Source organism: Cimex lectularius, unplaced genomic scaffold, assembly GCF_000648675.2.
Source record: "Cimex lectularius strain Harlan isolate CLEC.00 unplaced genomic scaffold, Clec_2.1 scaffold7, whole genome shotgun sequence".
NCBI lineage: Eukaryota > Metazoa > Arthropoda > Insecta > Hemiptera > Cimicidae > Cimex > Cimex lectularius.
Genome location: NW_019392731.1, coordinates 3,260,877 through 3,284,118, shown reverse-complemented (window position 1 = coordinate 3,284,118; position 23,242 = coordinate 3,260,877). Strand labels below are relative to the sequence as shown.

Here is a 23,242-nt window from a genome sequence, read left to right as displayed (position 1 = left end):
ATTTAAAACTATTATAAAATTGAATAAATAAATTTAAAAAAAAACACGTTTTTGACACAAGAAACCCTGTAATAATAGATATTATGCCCAGCCTAAGAAAAACATTGACTTTGAAACATACATAACCAAACTCCATGAAAACAAACTAAAAAGAAAAAACAGATGGCAAATTTGCAGGCTTCTTGTAAACAAGGTAGTGATTTTGGAAATATTTTTATATTTTATCATTTATCAGAATTATGAAGAGAAGGATTGTGAGCTTCTTCTCGGGATTTGATGGGTGCGAATCTGTCGTTTGACATCCTGGTTCGTTATTCATGCTATTTTGGCGGGTGATTACAACGAAAAGAGTGATCTCACATTTAGTGCCATTTTAGATGGTAACTGCCATGTATGAAACTTCCCAATCATAATTTGAAAAAAAAAAAAAAGAATTGGGTATGATTATAAATAAAAAATAAAAAATTATTCCGTGGGCAATATATTTGTATTGTGATAGTTCATCTTGATGTAGATGATAGCTTGTCCGAGTTGGTCCTCAGAAAAGATTTTTTATATTTATTATTATTAAGCTTATTTATAATGGAAAAATTTAAAAATTAGTGATTTTGTGGTAGGGCAACCCAGGTTGGGTTTGCTGTAAAACATGTAGCATTGAAACGTGTTAAAATCGAAGTTTTCTTCTCAGTGGGAGGTTTAGTCCTGGCAAAAAAAGAAATGTAAGACGATGGCAGTTCTTCTGCTCTTATCGCTCGTTCAAAATCGACATAGATGTTCCAAAAATATATGCTAATTATGCTTTTATATAATCTACAGTTTGTATTTATATTTATATTTATGTTTTATCATTTTTAGAATTATGAATGTGAGTATCGTGATATGTCTCGGAAAAGATTTTTCACATTTAAATCTTATCGATATTTAATTACACAAAGTCTAGGCAGGATAAATAACAGTCATTACAGTATAGGAAATAAATTCTTATGTCAAGTTCAAAAACGATATAAGGGTTTCAATTTGTCGAAAAATATTCGCAACTTGTGCTTTTTTGTAGAGTCCATAGTTTGTTTTATATTAACGTTTAATCATTTATATATTGAAGTTGAGTAAGTATTATTACATAGGTCAGCTTTATTTTCATGTCAGATGGTACTGCCATATATGAAATTTCCAAATCTCGATGTTAGAAAAGAACATAGAGGAAATAAACCGTGAGCAATATTTTCCTATTGTGACGATGTGTGTTGAAATAAAAGTTGGCTCATACGCCCAATCAAGATTTTTCCTTTAAAAGCACATCGATATTGAAGTAAATTTAAAAAAAATCGTGATTTTTTTGACATACCGAATGAGAAAGGGTTTGTTTGAAACCTTGAAAATCAGTAATGTTAGTTAAAGTCATCGGTAGCAATAAAACTAGCGAAAATTGACATATTCTTTTCAGTGTGAGACTAGTCTCAGTATTTCAGTTGGTTGAGATATTTATTGAAAATAGAGGAGTTAATCCGTGGGCAATATTTTTGTATTGTGATGGTGCATATTGATATAGATGAAGGCTCATACGCCCAGTCAGGCCTCCGGAAGATTTTTTGGTTAAAAGTTGATCGATATTAGAGTATTTAAAAAAATCGTGATTTTTTTAAAAGGCCCAAACCAAGAGGCTTTGCTTGAGAACTTAAAAATCTGTAATGTTAGTTAAAGTCATCGGTAGCAATAAAAGTAGCAAAAATCGACCCTTTCTTGTTCAATGGGAGGCTTAGTTCTGGCAAACAAGAAATACAAGGAGGTGATAGTTCGTCTATTATTATGGCATGTTCAAAAGATGTTTCAAATTTGTAGAAGAATGTATGCAACGATTACTTTTTTTAGAATCTACATTTGGTTGAGATATTTATTGTTTTATCTTTTATTAAAATTATGAAGATGATTATGTATGTGAGAATTTCCTCCAGGCTTGCAGGGTGTAAATCGATCGTTCAGTCGTCGGATTATCCTTGTATGTTATCCTTGCTATTTAGCCTAACTGATTGCAAACGAAAGCAGTGAGGTCAGTTTCACTGCCATATTTGCATCTTCCGAGTCTCAATTTGTAAACGTGAGAATCGGCGATGTTAGAAATAAAAATAGAGGAGTTAATCCGTGGGCAATATTTTTGAATTTTGACGGTGCATCTTGATATAGAAGGTGGTTCATAGGCCGCGTTGGGCCTCGGACATATTTTTCAGGTTCAAAGTTCATCGTATTCGCATTGAATGAAAGTTTGGCGGGAAGGGGTTTTAGTTGCATCGTTTTAGCACGAATAAGGGTTCGGGTCGGGAGACAAGTGCGGACGGATAGGAAAGCGGATCGGAGGTGGAATTCGCCCGGAGGGAGTTCCCAAGGGACTCGGCCACCACGGCGCACAACCAATTTTTCATAGGTTTACAGGATGACCCGGAGGTAGAGGCGCCTCGCTCCCACGTTTTATCTCCGGCTGTGATTTACGGCGGCGAGGGGGCCGGGATCATGAATGGGGGTGGCGGAGATGTACTCCAGGGAGTCCTCCTCCGGGGCTATTCCAGTGACGGGAACTGCTTCGTAATTGGGGTATTAAAGGGTTCCCTCTGGAGGGGACTCGGACGCTATGAATGGACCAAAGAGGGGGCCGTGGGAAACCAGGACTGGCACTGCCATTGGTTCGGGACCTGCTGAAGGAGGCCAATGGGAAGAAAGAAGGGCGTGTTCGCCGCTACTGTGCAGTTCCCACACACACGTAATTGGCCACCGCAATTACGTCGAGAGACCCGGTATCCCAGAGTGAACAGTTGACCAGAAGACTGCAGACAGCTACCATCGCTGCTCCCCCATTCGTAAGTACCCAACAGTAGCTCACTCCGTTCCCCTACCACTTTATATATTTTATATATATACTATTTTAAAAGTCTAGTCTTTTCAGTATTTCACATTTCTCCTTTCTAGTCAGTGACGCTTGTGTATCGCGTACGTGACGCTGGTTTGGTTCCTTTATGAATTTTTTACACTTTGAATATCCCATTTGACAACACAACACTGTTTGGAAATTGACAGTAACCTAGATTTCTCAGACTGAACCCGAACTCCGTCCGCTATAACGTTTCTGGATCTGTTCTGAGTAAGTACGATCTGTCATTCCAACCCAGTGGGTTCAAAGGCTAAACTCATGACAATGCCACTACCTTCTACCAAACACTTTTTAAAAACAAATTAATCAATCATAAAACATAAATTCACTGTTGCACCATGAATACGTGTCTTGCATGATGGGCTTTATTGTCACTTGATCACTCCACCTATGAAGATAACGTAAAGCAATCACATCAACTCAAGAAGAAAAGCAATATTAATAATGCAAAAATAAGTCAGAAAACGCTTATTATAAACAAATTAATGGATCATGAAACATAAATTCACTGTTGCACCATAAATATGTTTCTTGCATAAAGGTTTTTGATGTCAGTCACTTGATCACTCCACCTCTGTAAATAACGTAAAACAATCACATCAACTCAAGATGAAAACCAGTATGAATAATGAAAAAATAAGTGAGAAAACGTTTTTCAGATATATTTCTTGTGCAACACTCAAGTATGATTGTTGAAATTTAACAGTGTTTTATTACATAAAATCAATTTAATTTCCCTTATATAAAAATTAAAAATGCCAGGAAACCTGTCACTTTCAAGCTCAACAACATCCAACAAGCATTTGCTTTTAAATAATTAAATTAAATATCGGTTGTATATTGAGTTTCTTCACGATAAACTTTACTGTCTTAATAATCGATCTATCGATTAGTCGTGTTGTCATTTTTTATTTGATAGAATTAACCATTTTATGTCGAACTGGCTGATTAGTGCTTGGACCGAGCGATTTCAGACAACTGTGAAAAACCTAAAAAGAATTAGTTTTACGATCAGGCATGTTGAAATTTCACAATTTTGTCCTTGTTTTTCTTTTCTTTTTTGACGTTTTTACATAACGGTACGAGATATTCGACGATCCAGCCCCAAAAGAAGAAGTTTCTATTAGACATAAAGCTTATACTTCCTTTCTTGATTTAATTTAATATTATTAATTTCCATGAGGTTTAAAGTTAAAATTAAACTTAAAAGTGTACGATTTACAACGTATTTTAAAAATCGAATTGCAACCTCTTTTGAAAGTCAAATTCAGTCATTGCTACATTCGAAAATCAAGGATTTTTGTGTTGTTGCCTTTTTCCTAATCGCCCGTAGAAAATAACAAGTGTTTTGTTATTGATATATTTATTCACATTGGTTCGTTTGTCACTTTTTACTGCCTTTTTAACTGTTTTTTTTTTATCTATAATCAGAGACATTCACGATTCTCGACTTATGGAAAAGTTTCAAAAATTGCAAATTTAATTGTGTCTAGGCTGTTTCTTCCAATTGTAAATAGTGTCTACTGATCCTCTGTCATGGTAAAGATTTTTATTAGGTGCTTGTTATTTCGCAACCTTCGCCCTTATAAGGCCACCGTTCACCTGACCGGTATGGATCGGTGTTGAATTACGCATGTTTTAAACCTTAACGTTCACGGGATGGTCGATTTTATTGAGCAGCATTACGAAAATTGTCCTGGCTGTAATATAAAATATGGCTTTGATTTATAAACAGAAAGGTTTTTTAATTTTTTTAAGCGTTGAAAGGAAAATTGTACAAGGGAATTCTTTGTTTGTGTGTGTGCAAGTTGTATAGAAAATTATGCTTATCTGGAAAAGCTTTTAAGCTACGCCTACAATAATAGGCTTCTTTATCAAAGACCCACACTGTTTTTGACCTAAGCCTTTAGCGTTTACGTTCCACTAAATCCCAGATGGGATCATTAGGGCGAAAACCTTTCTTTTTAAAAAAAAATCGATTAGCTTGTATAAAAGAAAATAATCGTAAAGAATATGACAGTTGCCTGAAAGAGAGAGTACAATATAGTACAAAGAACAGCTCGATCGTACTAAATAGAAAGTAGAAACGCCAGAAGAACAAACGAAGTTAGGGTAAGATCGAAATACGGTTCTTATAGGGACTGGTTTTTTTTTTCAGTTTTACCAAAGAGAAAAAAACTGTACAAAACTAGTATCACTGAATTTGCTCGTCCTCGAATCCTCGTGGTTTTCGAAGGATTGCGCTATCTCGCATCCCAGCGTATCCTGATTATCTCTAACGGCCGGAATCCGATGGAATGTTAAAAAGTGTTCGAATGTTAGTTTTGTGGGATGGGAAAGAGGAGACCCGCCCACACGTTACCTGTGTTTTAGCAGTTTGTCCACTGCCGCCGACCCCCGCTGGGAGCCCAACTTTGATTTATAAGCGTCTAGGGGGCCCTCGTCAGGAGTTGCGCAACCTCGGCCGGCCCCAGACGTTGACTAAGGACACAAGTGAGTCACTGGCGATGATCCTCGGGATGTTCACGATGATTGCGCAAATCCGCATATTCGCGGATACGATCTTCCTTTTCGCCTTGGCTTTAGACGCTAATTATGCGGAAGACGTCGTTAACCTTTCGGTCAGGTTTAAAGAGACGAAAACAACCTTTCCATGTCTATTTGAGAGTCTTGATTCTATGTAATTAACTTGAAAAAATCACCGGCTCACATCACGGACGTCAGAAAAAAACACAAACTTAATAACTCGCAAAGTTCAATTATCAAAATATCTTTTAAAAAACTGCTACAGTACAGCCGATATTTCCTATACATTAAAAACATACAAAACTATTATGATTATAATCATAATTCCATATTTTATTTTGTGATATTTCCATTTGGAGGTTGCGGAGGGTTGAACTTGAATTTTGGCCATTTTCGAGCATTTTGGCCTGTCTTCGTTCGTTGAATGTTCGTTTGTCAGTCTTTCAAATTCTTCTTACATTAACTGTTCAAATAAGACACAGACCACTATGATGGTGGTGAGATGTCACACCGTCTGTCAAACCAAATCAGCAGAACAGGTAGACCGAAATTTCTATCTTTCACTCTATAAACTTACTTCAAATCTTGGGAGTAGCTTGTTACAACAAATCTAAAACTGTTGGTATTTAATTTAATGAACGCTTTTGTTTCCAAATTATACCCTGTCAACTGTTTGATCTAGCGCAGTTAAATTATTTTTTTAATCCGGTATGCTTATTTTTTGATTTAGCAGCAGCGAAAAGCATATCAGTTGACAATATTGGACCTTTAAATATCAAATATTTTCAAACAATTAATGAATATTTACATTTTGTTCTGGTTGAAGAGAAATTAAAATAAAGTCTCTCGTTGAAAGCTGAAAAATTCCTCTTGCTTAAAATTGTATAAAAAAGATTTTTAGCATGTTAAAATTGAATAAAAATTGATACAAAGTAAATGGAAATATTGATGTGCATTGTTGAAGGCTGAGCCTTTTCTGTTGACAGTTACTATCCAAATTTTGATGTGGTTAGAGTGAAATTTAGGAGCTTTTTTGGCGGTCAATACTGCACGTATAAATATTATTGAGAAGCATGTAAATTAGTAATGTATTTTAAATTAATACAGTACATTTTGACGTGTTGAGAGTAAAATTAAATAAACTTAATGAAAGCTAAAAGTTCGTTTGACAAAGATAAACTTATAAAACTAAAGCTGGATCCTCAAAATGATGAGAATGGGTGAAAAAATCATTTTGAAGAAATAATTTTAAAAATCCCTTTTTTCAATGGTAAGCACAGTTCAAGAATTTTGTTGGCAATAATGCTGTTTTAAATATCCAATCTTTCACGTAGTGAGAGTGAAATTTAATATAAGTAACCTACCGAAAGTTAATAATTATTCTTCTAATAATAAACTTTGATTAAAACAGACATTTTTAAATTGTAATCAAAAAAATATTATATATATTAAAATCTTAAAAAATATTCTTGATTTTTTTCAATAAATTTTAACGTTTTTTAGAACACGGTATATTTTGATGTGACAAGAAAAAAATAAAATAATAATCACCGACTGAAAGCTAAAAATTCGTCTGGCAATGGATAAATGTAAAAGCAAATTTGGATGTAAACAAATATAATAATAGGTGAACGAAGACAATAGAAATATAGACCTTTATAACCTTAATTTAAGGCTGGCCTCTTCGGCTGTAAATACTGGACTTACAAATATCCAAACTTGGACCTGGGAAGATTAAAGTTAAGCCAAAAGTTTTTTTTTTGGCTTTACGTTTCCGCATTAGCCACTGGAAAACAAAAGTTAACACTAAAAAAATAATATTCCTGGGATGATTTATTTTTAAATGGTTATAATCAAATAAGAAAAAAATATGATGATCGGTAGACAAAGAAGATCGAAATACTGTCGAACATTCATCACAAAATATGAATTAAACATTTGTATATTTTGACGTTCAGACTACTCGGCTGTCTATACGTAAATTTAAACGCCCTTAAAAAATAGAATATACGTTTGGATTTGGTAAGAGTACAATTAAATTAGAGTTATCTAGTGATTGAAAAAAAAATATTCTGGCAATAATACACTTGTATTTAACAAAAAAAACTAGTTATTTATTAAGTTTGCATTAGATGGGCAAAAAGATGAAAATGGTAGGTAAAGTAAATCAAATTTTCTAAATAATTTTCTCATTTAGAGTCTTGGCCTTTTCACCTATCAATATCCAAGTACAAAAACCGTGACTTAATGCGTTTCTAAGGAGGAGAATACGAAGAATTTAAAATAATAAAGGGAATTTCTGTTACAAAATTAACTATTAAGACATGAAATGTCAACAAACGATAAACTTAAAGATAAAAATTAAAAAAGAATGTCTGTGCAAGTAAAAAAATTAGAGAAAACCTTTACAATTTTATGATTATAAAACAATATGTACAAATGCAATTGTACAAAGCAATTAAGATTCGACATCGAGTCTAAAATATTGCAGAGATCAATAACACAGGAACTTTAATCAGGATCACGTTCAATAAAATATATATTCAATTTGACCACATTTTCAGGTTTTTAACTCTGAAGAATAGATTTTTCGAATTGTCTGCTTGCTCCTTTACAAAGGACCTGGAATCAACAAATATTTTAAAAGTAAAGTAATTCCTGTGATAAAAGAGGGATTAACGTGCAACTATCTGTTGGGTAGAACGAGGGGCAAATGCTTCCCTTCTTATCTTGCACTTTTCTTTTTTTTGGTACAGTTTAACTCAAACCTTGTTGATGATAGTTTAAGGTAATTGTTATTAAACGAATATATTTTGCGACAGTACTCCTATGTACAATTTGAATTTATTTATCTTAATCAGAATTTGGCCTTAAAAACAGGTTTAAGTTTTAGCTTAGTCCTAAAAAAATTTCGTACTTACAATTAATTAAGGCTTTTAGTTGAGATAAAAATTAAATTAACTGAAAGATATTAATTGGTAAACCACCACGAAAACTAGTGAATTTCATACTTACTTTTATTCTTAAGAAAAACGCAAAAAATATATCTTTGAATACTTTCTGTTAATCAAAAATCTTGGCCAAATTTAGAAAATGTTGTGCATTCTTTCATTTTGAATGATCGAACTTGATCAAATTACTGGGTCCGCTTATTCTCGCGTGTTTCTTCCGTTCATTCACTTGTACAAGTTTCTCAGGATTTAAGAATCATACATAAAAAGGGGTAGTGATTAATTTTAGATTATCACTAAATGTCCTACCAACTGAACAACAACCTGCTTTGTTGAACTGATTAACATATATCACATTACTCAATTATTTATACTATTTTTTCGAAGTGAAACATTTCTATCACAGGCGAAATTCGAAACCACGACCTTCCGCTGTTTATATTGTATTTCAAATTATTGTGTCCATCTATTCACGCTTGTTTCTCACTTTCAACTTTGTTCACTATGTACTGTGCCCCACTGAAAACGGCGTGCAGCAGAATTTATATAAATGAAACGGAAGAGGAGGCAGAAATTAATTTCAGTTTATCGAAGGATGTCCAAATGACTCAAAAACCTTCTTTGTTGAATTGATCGAGACTGGTGGTTTTTCAGGGACCGCCTCTTTTCGCTTGTTTCTTAAGTTTAATAGGCACTGTTTCTTCCTGAAAACGGCGGGAAGCACAATTTATATAACTGAAACGTAACAGGAAGAAGTAAATAATTTCTGTTTATCGAAGGATGTCGAAAAAACCTTTGTTGAACTGATCGAGACTGGTCGTTATTCTGGGTCCGCGTCTTTTCGCTTGTTTATTCAGTTTAATATTGTTCATTCGGCACTGCGTCTCACTGAAAACGGCGTGAAGCAGAAATGTATATACATGAAACGTAACAGGTGGTAATAATTAATTTCAGTTTATCGAAGGATGTCCAAACAACCAAAAAACCTTCTTTGTTGAACTGATCGAAATTGATCATTGTTCTGGTTCATCTAGTTTTGCTTGTCATATATGATGAACATGTTATGAATCCGAATGTAAGTGCAACTGTAAATTAACGAGAAAATACAAACATCTTAAAGTTATCGGTTAAGTTCAACATGAGTTTATGCATACAACTTTCGACATTTTCACCAAAATACTTAGATTTATGGAAGATTTTAGCGTGTTGACGAAGCCGCCACGTGGTTTTAAATAATGACAGGAGTCTAAGTCAGTCGGGATGTACGGTGATGATCGGCGTACGCTGAAAACCACCTCGCTACCCGAAACGCCAATATTTCTGCCTTTTTGCAGAATGTATCCAAAACCACACGAGAAAATGTATCCAAGGCTTTTTCCTCGCAATAGCACCACATTGGAGGGGGTCGAAATGGAGCCTTGCGTTGCGCAGAACGGTAGCCGGTAGCCTGTGGGCGGTACCCGGTAGCAGGAGTACCCTTTCATTACGGCTACTCGTCTTTATATCTCCCTCTCCTCACGCCGACAGTCCAATCATGACATCGGAGTCGGTTGTGGTCCGTCCTCCACAGCTGGTGCTACCGGGCTTCATTTCGAATTGGTCGGGAAGATAATTGAAGTTGGGATTGCTGGAACTGGCATGACGGCGGCTTCTGTTGGACAACGTGCGTGACCTTAGTAGCCGCTGGATCTGCAGTCTGTTCGGCTTTACGGTCCGTAATGTCAATTTTGTATTTTGCCTAATATTTTAAGGTCGATTTTGTATTTGGTACAGTTAATTTGTTTTTGTTTTTTACAGACACTAGCAACAAAAATCAAGCAGAGCAAAATTGAGTACCAATTTACTAGAAAAAAAAACACGTTGCATTATGTACCATTTCTGATTTTGTTAATACAATACACACTAAACCATAAAAAATACAGAATTAAACACTTTTCTTACACATAAGATTCATAATAATATACATACAAATAAGATAAAAGATTAAAATACAGAAAAAGAAGAGAATATAAAATTATGGATCTGTTTGGTCGGGCTGGTGTCTTTGGTGTTTTAACGACTCGCCTTTTAAAAACTATCATAAACTATTTACTTCGTAGTAAGTATATAATCACAATTTTGCGCTGCAATTTATTACAATAAGGTGCATAAAAAATGCACCTCAATAAATAGTAATAAATTTGAAAATTGGTCTTTTTTTAAATTAAATTGATCTTTTCTGACGAGGTACGTTTAGAATGGATTAAAATAGTCAATTTTAAACAAAGCAATTGGTCAATTTTCAAGATTTTTTAGATTTTGATTGTATTTTGAGGTAATGAGAAAGCTTCAAACTGGAAAATTTATCGCCCAAAGTTCTCTATTTCAAGAAATACATTTCATTTAAAAGAAATGCTTTATTTATTTGTACTACATGTTGTCATGGATTCTTTATTTTTTTAAATATACAACATATAACATTTTTAAATTGCAAAATCAATAAAAATTTTCGGCCGCTGATATTTTTAAAATGTTCCAATGCTAAGTACAAAAATGTCAATGGTTCAGTTCTTTGAACGGAAATTTAAAAAAAATTATCTACATTTTTTATGTTTTATTTGATAATTTGTAATGGCCAAAGATTGTTCACCGGGGTGAATCACCAATAAATCCCACGAGGTGAATCATCGGTAATGAAATAACCGGACGGAAAACGATTACAGACATATATTACGCCAATCGGTGAAATTTGGACAACTTTGGATATTTAAATAGCATAAAAAAACTACGATTGTACATGTGAACTGTTGAGTAAGCCTTAAATAATCTATAAAACATTGATAAGCGGACAAAATGTGAAGGAAATGAAAAAAAAAGTTTAAAATTTACTAGACTTAATTTTTATCCTTAATTTATGGTTGTTTTACAAGTTTTGGAGTATTGCGTAAAAAATACCCTCAAGTTTCATATTTTGAATCATTTTTATTCTCCAAAAAAGAAAGTTGGTCATCAGTATGTTTCAAGCTGTACAGTTATGAAATCATAAGTTGCCCACAGCATTCAAAAATTATTTAACAGAGAAATCACATATTTCTTGAACAATCAGGTAATAAAATTATAAAACGATTCGTGTAAAAAGAAAAAACCTAAAGATTTATAAAACTGAATTTTTCTTAGTCTTCTATTTTATTTTTTTTTTAAAGATGTACTGAATATTTTGTAAGTCTATGTTTAGGCATTTTTAAATCATTTAGTATTAAGTTTTTATTTTTTTATTTCAAACTTATAGGATAACCTAAAAATTCACGTTATCAAATAAATATTAAAGCGTTTTAAACCGTTATGTGTAACTGTAAAATGTAAAAAATGGCAATTAACATGGCGAAAATGTCGAAATATAGCCTTTCGTTTAGTGTAGCTTTTTATAAAAAGTCATAAATAATAATGTACTTGAGTTGACTATTATTTATCCTATAAAGGAATAATTCTGTTTAAATAGGAAGTTTTATTGAGTCACAAGTCTTCTTTTTTTTGGTATTGGTCATTTTTATATGTTTTATTAATTGATCTAAGAAAAAATAGAGGGGGGATGGAGTTGTTTAAAGGAGAAACTGTGTGAGCTTTTTTTATTAGAAAAAAGTTTCAAGGAATACGTTTTGCAGGTTGTTTATTTATAGTGAGACCCGAAGCGTGTAAAGGTTAAAATCGGCCATGAACAAGTGATTTAGGCGCAACCTTCTTGTACAAAATTAACTCAGAAACTGTGATTTGCAGATGTGATGTGCTAGAGTTCGTCCGAGGCCAGCCGATCGTTTTCGCCGAGTTAACCTTGAGAGACAAGAGCGAGAGAGGGAGTGAGTTAGGGAGCGAGCGAGAGAGACAGAGGGCCACTGAGCGGCGAGCGAGAGCGAGACGGAGATAGTCTGAGCACGAACGAGCGAGAAAGAGCGAAGCAAGATGTTCGCGATAATGCAAGTTGAAACGGACGAGAGAAGGGAGTTCAGGCGGAAGATGAGAGCCAAGTGCGAGTTCGTCTGCAAGTATTGTCAGCGCCGGTTCACCAAACCTTACAACCTCATGATACACGAAAGAAGTCATAAGGACGATGTTACCTTTACATGCGAAGTCTGCGGCAAGACTTTCAAACGGCAAGACAACCTCAAACAGCACAGGTACGCCTCGGACTTCTTTATTATCCACTTTGTCCCGTAATAATGAATCATACACTGGGAATCTTCTAATATATTACAAGACCCGCGATGAAACGTACACTATTTCCATTTGTCTTACGGCACAGTCAGTTTATTGTCGTCTGAATTATCGTAAATATCCCTTTCCACAGCCTGTGCTCTTGTGGTAATGTTATTTTCATTTATATATTATTTAATTTCGCATTTTTCGTCTAAACATTACAGAAAAAAATCGTTAACATGACTCCCCCTCATTTGTAACCTTTTCATCAACTTTTATTCTTCTGGCCAAATAATGCGTCATTACACTCATTTTACTGCTTTTGATCATTATTTATGTAACAAACATAATAAATTAAAATCGAATTATTCTTTCAATTAAATATTGCATTTTTCTTCGCAAACATGGCTTATATCATTCACCAAAATAACGCTCCTTCAATGCAATACGAATAAATTTTACAGCTTCTGCATTTAAAATTTTCTACAAATGGAATGAAATCGTGTAAATGTTTAAAAATCTCCCATTTATTTTTTTCCCTGTTATATATTTCATTATTTTGCGTTAGGAATAATTTGACGAGTTTATAACCTTGCTCAATGTTTTCAAACTTTTCGTTTCTTGTTAAATAACGCGCAATTACACTCATTTTATTGGTTTTCATCATTGTTTATGTTACAAATATGACAAATTCAAATCAAATTATTTTTTAACTAAATATTACCTTTTTTCTACTTATTCATGACAGATATCCTTCTGCAAATTAATGAGCCTTCATTGGAATATACATTAATTTTGCAGCAACCGCATTTAAATTTTATAGAAATATTATGAAATAATGCAAATGTGTAAAATCTTTCATTTATATTTTACTCCGATTATTTCACTTTAGGAACAATTTGGCTACTCTATCACCATGGCTCACCCAATTTTTTAACCTTTTCATTTACCTCTTGTCCAATAACGCGCAATTGCAGTCATTTTATTGATTTTCAACATTGTTTATGGTGTAAATATGACAAATGCAAATCAAATTGTTTTTTAACTAAATATTACTTTTTTTTACGCAGATATAGCAGATTCCTCTCTCCGCAAAGTAACGTGCCTTCGTTGCAGTAAACATAAATTTTGCTGCTTCTGCATTTAAATTTTATACAAATAGAATGAATTCATGTAAATGTTTAAAATTTCCCATTTATTTTTCCCCCTATTATTATAATTGATTATTTCGCCTTAGGAATAATGGTGACAAGTTTGTAACCATGGGTCACACAATTCTTTAATGTTTTCGTCTAGCTCTTGTCAAATAACGCACAATTACACTCATTTTATTGGTTTTCATCATTGTTTATGTTATAAATGTAACAAATTAATTCAAATCATTTTTTAACTAAATGTTACATTTTTTGTACGCATTCATGACAAACATCCCTCTGCAAATTAATGCGCATTCAATGCAGTGCACATTAATTTTGCAGCATCCTCATTTTTATTTTAAAAAATTGTAATCAAATAATGTAAATATTTAAAATCTTCCATTTACTCTTCCTCCCGATTATTTCGCTTTCGGAACAATTTGACAAATTTGTTGCCACGGCTCGCCCAATTGTTTATCCTTTTCATGTATTTCTTGTCCTAATGCGCAATTATATTCATTTTATTGCTTTTCATCATTATGTAGGTTGTAAATATGACGAGTTCAATCAAATTATTTTTTAAATAAATAGTACGTTTTTCACATTCATGACAGATATCCCTCTGCAAATTTATAAATTTTGCAGCCTCCACATTTTTATTTTACAAAAATATAATTATATAGTGTAAATATGTAAAATGTTCCATAGATTTCCCCCAGATTTTTTTGCCTTAGGAACAATTTGGCAATTTTGTTACCACGGCTCGCCCAATTTTTAACTTTTTCGGCTACCTCTTGCCAAATGACGCGTAATCACATTAATTTTATTCCTTTTCAGCTTTTTGTACATAACAAAAATAAAAAAGATCGAATCACTCTTCCAATTAAATATTGCATTTTTTTTCATGATGTGTCTTGATAACTGAGAATTATCGCGTCTTCATAAACACATAAATTTTGCAGCTTCCACATTTAAATTTTATTTATACATTTATACAAATGTAATGTCAATATGTCTGTTTTAAATTCAGATAGAATTTGTTCTTGCAATTAGAAATTTACATTTTTTCGTCAAATACGTGACACATAACATTGCATAAGATTAATTTTTTTAAATGAATTCTAGCAGTTATTCAACACATACATTTTGTAGCTTCCGCATTTTTGTTTATCATAATAGAAGAATGAACTGAGTTTTCAAACTGGTAATTTCATATTCTGAATATAAATTGTCCTTATCTTTTAAAAATTCCAAGTTATCTTTGCCCATAAATTACAATTCACTTGACAGATAATCGGTTACAATCTAATGTTCATTTATTATTAATCAACGACAACCTGTCCATTTATTAAATACAAATTGTATGAAACATTTCCATTTATTTATTTTTTAAAATTAATTATACAGAAATGGGAAAACTGTGCAACTTTGTTGACTACACTCGCCTAAATTTATCTTTTAAACCTCTTCCTTTCTAAATAACGGCAAACATTAGATTGTCTTAATCTTTTGAAAACACGGGCCGTTTTTGTCAAAAAATACTCTTCATTTACAAGACCTACAATGTTTTGAAAATTAACCCACAATTTACAACTTAAATCTAATGGATATTTTGTTATTTTGGAGGCGGTTCAATTGAAATTATTTCTGTAAATTACAGAATAATTTAACTGTAATGAAAAATCAATAAATGTTGTATTTAATTAACTGTCTTTCTGATGATGAATGGTTGTCAATATATTTAAAATAATCCAAATTTTAAGGCCTACATGAAGAAAATGCAATTTCTGTTTCATAATATTGATTATATAATTTTTCAATTAAGGTTTTCTCAATTGTTGTCAACCATTATGGTTTTATTAAGGAAATCTATTAATTAATTTATAGTTAAACGTTACAGTAATAAATACAGGCTTTTAACTATTGGTAAGTCATTCATCGTTTCATTCTTATTTTGCGCAACACTTCATTTTATTATATATATAAAAAAATTATGTAAATAAAATAATCAATAAATCTATCTCATAATCATCGAAACTCCACATTATTTACAAAAAATTAATTTCCGTCAGGTAGCATATTTTACAACAAATTCTCTTCCTTGCAAATTCACCAACATTTCTACTAATTTCACTAATTTCGTAGTCTGCTTGACCAATTAATATATTACAATTAATTAAGATTTTTAGTTGAGATAAAAAAGTCAATGGCACGAGCGGGATTCGAACCCACGTCTTCGGCTTGATACGCCGCTGCTCTACCACTTGAACTATCGTGACCTCGATCCACTCGTGCCGATCTCAACCGCAGTTTCTACTAAGCTTGTGTTGTATGAATTTGGCCAATATTTACCTTGTACGAGAAATAAATTTCTAGGATGTCCTTTAAATCCTTTAGAGACAATTCCTATTTTTTCTATATAACAACTTAAAAGTAAGTTGAAGCATTACAATTTCAATAGCCCCCCCCAAAAAAAAAAGGATGGCGGAGTTAAAAACCTTTAGCTATAAATCATAGTCATTTAAATGGAATATTCCAATACAACATTGTCGCTATGAGTCGTCGGGAAAGTAGTCTGTTTTTCCTATATTTATCACACAGTTTTTTGTGTGCCGTTCAAATAAAAATAAATTATTGATTCTTCTTTTGCCAATACTATTCATTTAATAAATTAAAATGAAACTTCAAAAATACTTACGTTAATTAAGGAAAGAGAACGATTAAAATCTGACATATTAGTTAATTTTGCATTTAACAAGGACAATTTTTAACATTTAAAAAAAAAATTTACGCCTTACCACGTATCGTTTGTCAAATGTAAAATACTCTATATTAAAAAGTGTTAATATTTTATTATGCCCATATAAATTTTTAATACAAAAAATACTTTGTTATTTGTTTGAACAATTTCAACCCTTAATACTAATAAAATAGTATAATAGTATGTAATGTATGTATGTATATATTTTAAAACAATCATATGAAAATAATTTGAAATGTATGTCTTAATTAAAATTGAAATTACAGTCTTTTTGCTAAATCATCCATTCATAAAAAAAATATAAAATGTAAAAAATACAAGTATAGGCTGTTAGAAGGCTTGTTTGTAAAAAATAAGCCTTGTAACTGTGAATTCAGCGTGTATAATGTTATATTACATAATCGTTCTTATTCTTAATAAAAAAATTTCCTTATAATACGTTTATTTTATTATGATTTAAGTTACAAAGTTATATTTTATATTTGTTTTGTATTTTATTAGTCTTAAAAACATATAAAAATAACAGGACTTTGCTAGTTGTTTCAATCCTGATATAAATATGTTATAATTATAATAAGTTTTATGATCAATTTCTTGTTTGTTAAAAAAAATTGAGTTAATAATTATTATGAAAATCAGGAAAAAACAAAGACACACAAATTATAATAAATGCTTATTTCAAAATGACGCTTTGATCAAACGCTTTGATTTTCCAGTTAAAAAATATATACTGTCAACCGCTGACAACGTGAAGTGATTGCCGGTGATTTTCGTTGTTAAATAAATTCTGTCGTCAAGACAGAGTAGGTTCTTTTTAGTATTTTGGAAAGTAGTCTTGCCAAAATAAAAAGTATTGCTCGAGGTCTTTTGTACACGAACATCGATAAGACCATGACTCAGATCCTACAAACATATTCACCTACCTTGACGAATCGTATTTATTCCTAAAATCACCTGTTCGATTCGTTTTGTTACAATGGTATGAGCGGAAGTGGTCATTGAAAAAAATTGTTCCTTTAATGCAATGATTATAATCAATTAAAGTATAACTTAGATACTAACTACATCTTAAAACATCTCAAGCTCTCCAGTGCGATAAACAAATCATTAGCACATGGTGAAATAAAACACCAGGTTTTATTATTAAAAAATTTCATAGAGCTGCTTCTATTTTTATTGTTCATCCTCCTTCTAGGAATGGATAATGGAAGCAAAATCGTGTTGCACCAATTTTCTCCTATCCGCTTTGTTCATACATGGAAAACATCTCATGATGTCACGCTTTGGAATTTCCAAGATGTTAACTTTACTGAAAATTGCCGCGAGTCTAAAATCGAGAATTTAAAAATAAATAATTAAAATTCTTTCTATTGAATTATCCGACGCCGGCGAGGCTAGTAATGGAATCATGACGTGACCACAGGCTAATCAGGCCCCACCGCCAGCTTGAATTAAATGCATAAACTCTTCCTAATAATTTTACCGTATTACGTTGATGATATTTACGTGATGATCTTGATTTATTATAAAAGTGGGGGGGGGGGTTTTAGAAGTATGGATTATGATCATTATGCGATCGTAATTATAGTAATGAGAGACACAGGAATCCTTCGGCACGGTCTAAAGTATTTTGATCTCAGCCCGTTTAATTCTTGTTTCAATTAGGTTTTTTTAGCCAAAAGTTGGCTTCCTCAACTTACTCAAAGTCCGAACTTTGCCTGTGACTTAAACGAATTTACCATATTTTTAGTAGAATGTGGTTGTTTATGAAAATCCAAAATCATTAACCTGGGACGTGTTAGGTATGAACGTAATTGAAAGTTTACGTATAATATTGAACTTAGCATATGAATTCTAGTTTCAACTAGATTTTTAGTAAAAGGTTAACTTCATCTACTTACTTAAGGTTCAAACCTTATCTCTGACCACAAAGATTTGACAAACTTCTTGTATAATCTGGTTTTGAACATCTGTTGTTACTGATCTCCAAAATATTCTATATAATTACAACACTTTTGAGCACAATGAAGAGGTTTTTTCTTTTTTTTAGAAAATGAGCTTAATAATTCTATTAGCAAATAGGTTTCTTAGAAAATTAACTTCCTCAACATACTCTAAGTAGGACGTTTTAAGTTTGAGGGCAATTGAAAGTTTATGTGTTTTAAATAGATATAATAATGCTAGTTTCAATTAGGGTTTTTAGTAAAAAGTTAGCTTCTTCAACTTACTTAAAATTCAAAATTTATCTCTGGCCAAAATGATTAGATGTAGTTCTTGTATAATCCGGTTATGAAAATCTGTTTTCTCCGATCTCCAAAATCACTTTATATAATTAATATCCACACAGAAATTGCAACACTTACTAGCGCAAGTAAGAGTTTTTTAAAAGAAAATAAGCTTAATAATTCTAGTTGTAAATAGGTTCCTTAGAAAATTAACTTCCTCAACATAGTCAAGTCGGACGTTTGAGCGTAATTGAGAGTTGGTAGGGTTTTTCTCTTTTTACTTTAATAAACAATAATTCTAAACTCAGTGTTTTTAGTAACAGTTTCTTCTACTCACTTAAAGTTTGAAATTCTCTGAACTTTGAAAGCCTTTGGACAAAGTGATTCGCCCAAGTTGTTATGTAATCTGGTTATGAAAATTTGTGATCACTGACCTCCAAAACAGTTTATATCATTAATTATAGAAAATTGCAACACGTGTTAGCACAAATCAGAGTTAAAATAAGCTTAATAATTTTAGTTTTACGTAGGTTTCGTAGAGAAAGGTTCTTCAACATACTCAAAGTTTGAACTTGAACTTTGAAGTTTGAGCAAAACGATTCGCCTAAATTTTTGTTTAATCTGGTTATAAAAATTATTAGTCAATTAAATTAATTTCGAGTACAATCGAGAAGAAAGTTTTAAAATTAAACTTAATAATTCTAGTTTCAAGCAGGTTTCTCATAAAAATGGTGGCTTCTTTAACTTAGTGAATATACATACGTACATAAATAAAAAATGCATTTTTTAACCATAAAATTTGCTGAAAAGTTAGACCAAGGTTTGTTCAATATTATATTATAAAACTACTATTACTAAAGCAATATGAACAATGATGATGACGAAATGAACATTTTCCATGCTCTTTAAACGTTTATAAGTCTATATTAATATTTATTTTACATCACAAGGGAAATTCTAGTAGAAAATTATCTTTATTAATAATTTCCTATTGTTAGTTATTCTTCTTATTTTCGTGTATTTTTTCTGTAATATCTGAAGGTTTTGCCATTCTCGCTGTAATAAGTGTTTGGACATATGTCTTCAACAGCAACTAAACATAAAAAAATAATAACTTTTATTGATAGACTACCAATAAGTAAAATTCTGTTCCGGCTTGACAAAACGTTTTTACGACAAAATTTTCGGCACATCCTAGACGAGGAGTACTAGAAAAGATGATTAAAAATCTTTCATCTGAACTAGCGGAAACGCTGCTCAACCAGAGAAGGATCAATCTGATGAAGGTGATGTTGAGATTGCGTGGGGGTGTTTTACCGGCTCCGAGGTTAAAGGTCTGTGTGTCCCGAAACATGAAAATTATTCCCGATCTAAGATTGAAAGAGCTTAACGGTAATAGACACTCTACTACGATGATAGAAAAATCTACTATTAATCTTGTTGAATCTTAAATTATAACTTTCGACGTTTAAAATTTTTGTTTTTAAGACACGCCCGGCGTACCAAAGAGCACTTTTCGTCCGTCCGTGAAATGATTAGGCTTGGATAAAACTGTGTCTAGTTGATTCCCTGTGTATCAGTCGAAATGTTGAGAGTTGTTGAAAAGGCAACGTCTCGTTCCTGCTAAACAAACAGCTTCACTAAGACTTTCAACCTAACCAATTCCACTGCACAACCAAAATCTTTGAGCACTGGTGGATGAGCAAAATAATTGCAGCGAGGGTTAAGTAACAAGGACTAACACCTCGTTTCACTTATTTTGATTAACTTTCAAAGAGTACTTTGTAAATACAAAATATGCGATGTATATAATTAAGATATTTTTTTATTTCATTAAAATTTTACTAACGTTTCTGGATGCAAATTAATAATAACATTATACAGATTTTTATTTAATTTTTTTTCTATATTTTTTGAAAATTTAATATCTATTTTTTTTCTTCGCATAAATAGTAACATTCCCAGAAAATTATTTAAAACGTTTTATCTTCAATATAAAGAGTTAAAATCAAAACAAATTTTACTCCAGTATTTTTAGCAGTTAAGAATTTATTATCAGCTAATTGAATACGTGAATTTAGAAGAAATGAAAGATCGATTCTGACGAGTTGTCGATTCTAGGCCCGTCCATGAAATTGACCTAGATTTCTCCGACGTGTTCAGTATGGGCAATAAAAACATTTGGTTTTTATTTGTTATCTTTTTAGATGTGGTTGGCGGTAGTTAGGAGGTGATCGCAGGATCCGTGCCACTGCAGACTGGAGTAAGATCTTCCATGATGACCACTGCATGCGAAAATAATAAAACTAATAGTAACTACATAGTAATTAGGCTTGACTAAAAAAAACCTCTACTTCCTACTAACCATACTAACTCGATAATGAGGGTTGCTAATTTATGTACAAAGCTTGTGATTCCCTTCTGCTGTATTTTGTTCTTTATCCTATTCCGTTGTTATACAAATCCATCTTCCGCCTCTCTCTAGAAACGCATGCGTTTGTTTTAAGCTTATTGTTTTTGACTTTTATTAAATCTGTTTATTTACTTGGAAACGTTTCTTTTTCAGGACCATTCACAGCCCGACTTGCAGGGCGGCGGGGAACTTCATGTCTAGGTTATAAAAGCAAAACTTTTTCTTTTGCCATATTACTACATTTAATTTAATTTATTGTTTTAAAATAGCTTAATATCAAACCGCATTAAGATAAATTCCCTTGTACGAAACTCCGACTCTTTGGCCGTTGTCAAAGATCGTTGGGAGTAGGTCGCCCTGTTTTTCTAGTCTCGACAAACATCAGAAGGCCTGAGACATCATTGAAAATAATTACTTAATTAACAGACGGATTAATGTGTAAATATGTTATTTATATTATGCTTTACTAGTTTACCATTTTTTGTGTGAAAAAAAATTATTTACCTGACAAAAATAAATTTTTTAAATTGTTTACAAATGTACTGATATAATTAATTGTTTAAATTAATAAATTTAGAAACGCATAGTGAATTATAAGGGGAGAAATGCAATATAAACAAACTTTACGACGTGCTTCCGAATCCCAGTGTAATATAGATAATAACAATTATATTTATAGATTTATATAAAAATTATATATCCAAGTTTTTTAAATAGTGTGAGCAACGCGCATCAAAAATAGCTTATAAAATACAGTTATTTAATTAAAACTGTTTTAATATTATTTATTTCTTTTTTTTTCTTGTGTAAAATATTAGAATTACCCTTAGGTAATAGAGCATATTTAAAAAACTTACAAAGGAAGTTAAATGATTAGATATAGACAGAAGTACATATTTGAGATTTATTTTGTAATTTTGTATATAAATTCATGTTAATAAACTGGAAAAAACTGTACAAGATTATTTACAATTTATTGAAAATTTTTCCCTTTAACAACTGTTGTGAGAATATTGCAGTAGGTAAACTGGAAATCTGAAGTTGTTCTAATAACTTAAAAAACCATCGCCTATTCGTAAGCATAAAGCAGTATCAATTTAGGTTTTAACAAAAAGTAAGTACAAAGCAAAATTTAGATAGTACATTTCTAATAAATAAAGTTAACATAGTCAAAAGTACGATTAGTTTTTGTGCTATTGAAGATTTAAAGAAAATTCATTATATTTAGTGGTCTATTGATCAAATTACTTCTTTCAATTAATTAATCTTTTTATGTAAGGTTTTTGGTTGAATGAAAAAGCTAGTGCCACGAGCGGGATTCGAACCCACGACCTTCGGCTAAATACGCCGCTGCTCTACCATTTGAGCTATGGTGACTTCGGTCCATTTCGACATCAACACCCCCATCTCAACTTACAACCTTTCGAATTTCGACATTTGAAAAATGGCAAAAAGGAGGGGAAAATTTGATAAGGTCGTAGGTTCGAATCCCGCTCGTGGCACTAGCTTTTTCATTTCAACCAAAAACCTTACATAAAAAGATTATTTAAAGAAAAGTTTTTCACTTAATAAAAGAAATATTATAGTAGATATGTTCAGCTAAACGTTAAAAATCTTTAAATAATTTCCCCAAACGAATAATATTTCGACAGAATGAAACAACAAGAATTGCCAAATCAAAACGATCTCACCAAAGTGTAATTTTTGTTTAAAATGAAATGTACAAACTAAGAAAATTTATTCTAAGGATAATGTGGCATCACAAAACTAGATTTAAAAACTATTTTTTTAACGTCCTAATAGTTACGTAAAACTATATTTATCTGCAATTATTACCAAGCACTTTTTAATCAGTAATTTTCCTGAAGGTAAGTAAACAAGAAAGGACATTGAAAACAATATAGTGCATAGGAAGTCTCCCTGGTTAACTCAGTATACTATTCACTAGTTTTCGTAGTCCGCTTGACCAATTAATATCTTTCAATTAATTAAGGATTTTAGTTGAGATAAAAAAGTCAGTGTCACGAGCGGGATTCGAACCCCCTCTATCCACTCGGACACCAACTTCCCATCTCAACCCCACCTTTTGAATTTTCCCTCCTTTTCGCCAATTTTCTTTTTCTCGTGACACTGACTTTTT

At 32.0% G+C, this 23,242-nt stretch overlaps 1 protein-coding gene across 4 annotated transcripts; it reads left to right on the top strand.

Annotated features, from left to right (window-relative positions):
- Positions 1-2,744: 2,744 nt before the first annotated feature.
- LOC106668683 (protein drumstick) lies at positions 2,745-22,063 on the top strand. 4 transcript variants are annotated; one of them, XM_014397657.2, is made up of 4 exons: positions 2,745-2,849; positions 12,151-12,548; positions 20,897-20,952; positions 21,256-22,063. In XM_014397657.2, the coding sequence occupies exons 2-3, from the start codon at positions 12,334-12,336 to the stop codon at positions 20,910-20,912; spliced, it is 231 nt and encodes a 76-aa protein (XP_014253143.1). In that variant the 5' UTR covers positions 2,745-2,849; positions 12,151-12,333; the 3' UTR covers positions 20,913-20,952; positions 21,256-22,063. The 4 variants fall into 4 exon arrangements, with proteins under 4 accessions (XP_014253143.1, XP_014253140.1, XP_014253141.1 ...); XM_014397654.2 differs by lacking the exon at positions 20,897-20,952 and having other exon boundaries at positions 21,256-22,062; XM_014397655.2 differs by lacking the exons at positions 2,745-2,849; positions 20,897-20,952 and adding an exon at positions 2,943-3,130 and having other exon boundaries at positions 21,256-22,062.
- The last annotated feature ends 1,179 nt before the right edge of the window (positions 22,064-23,242 follow it).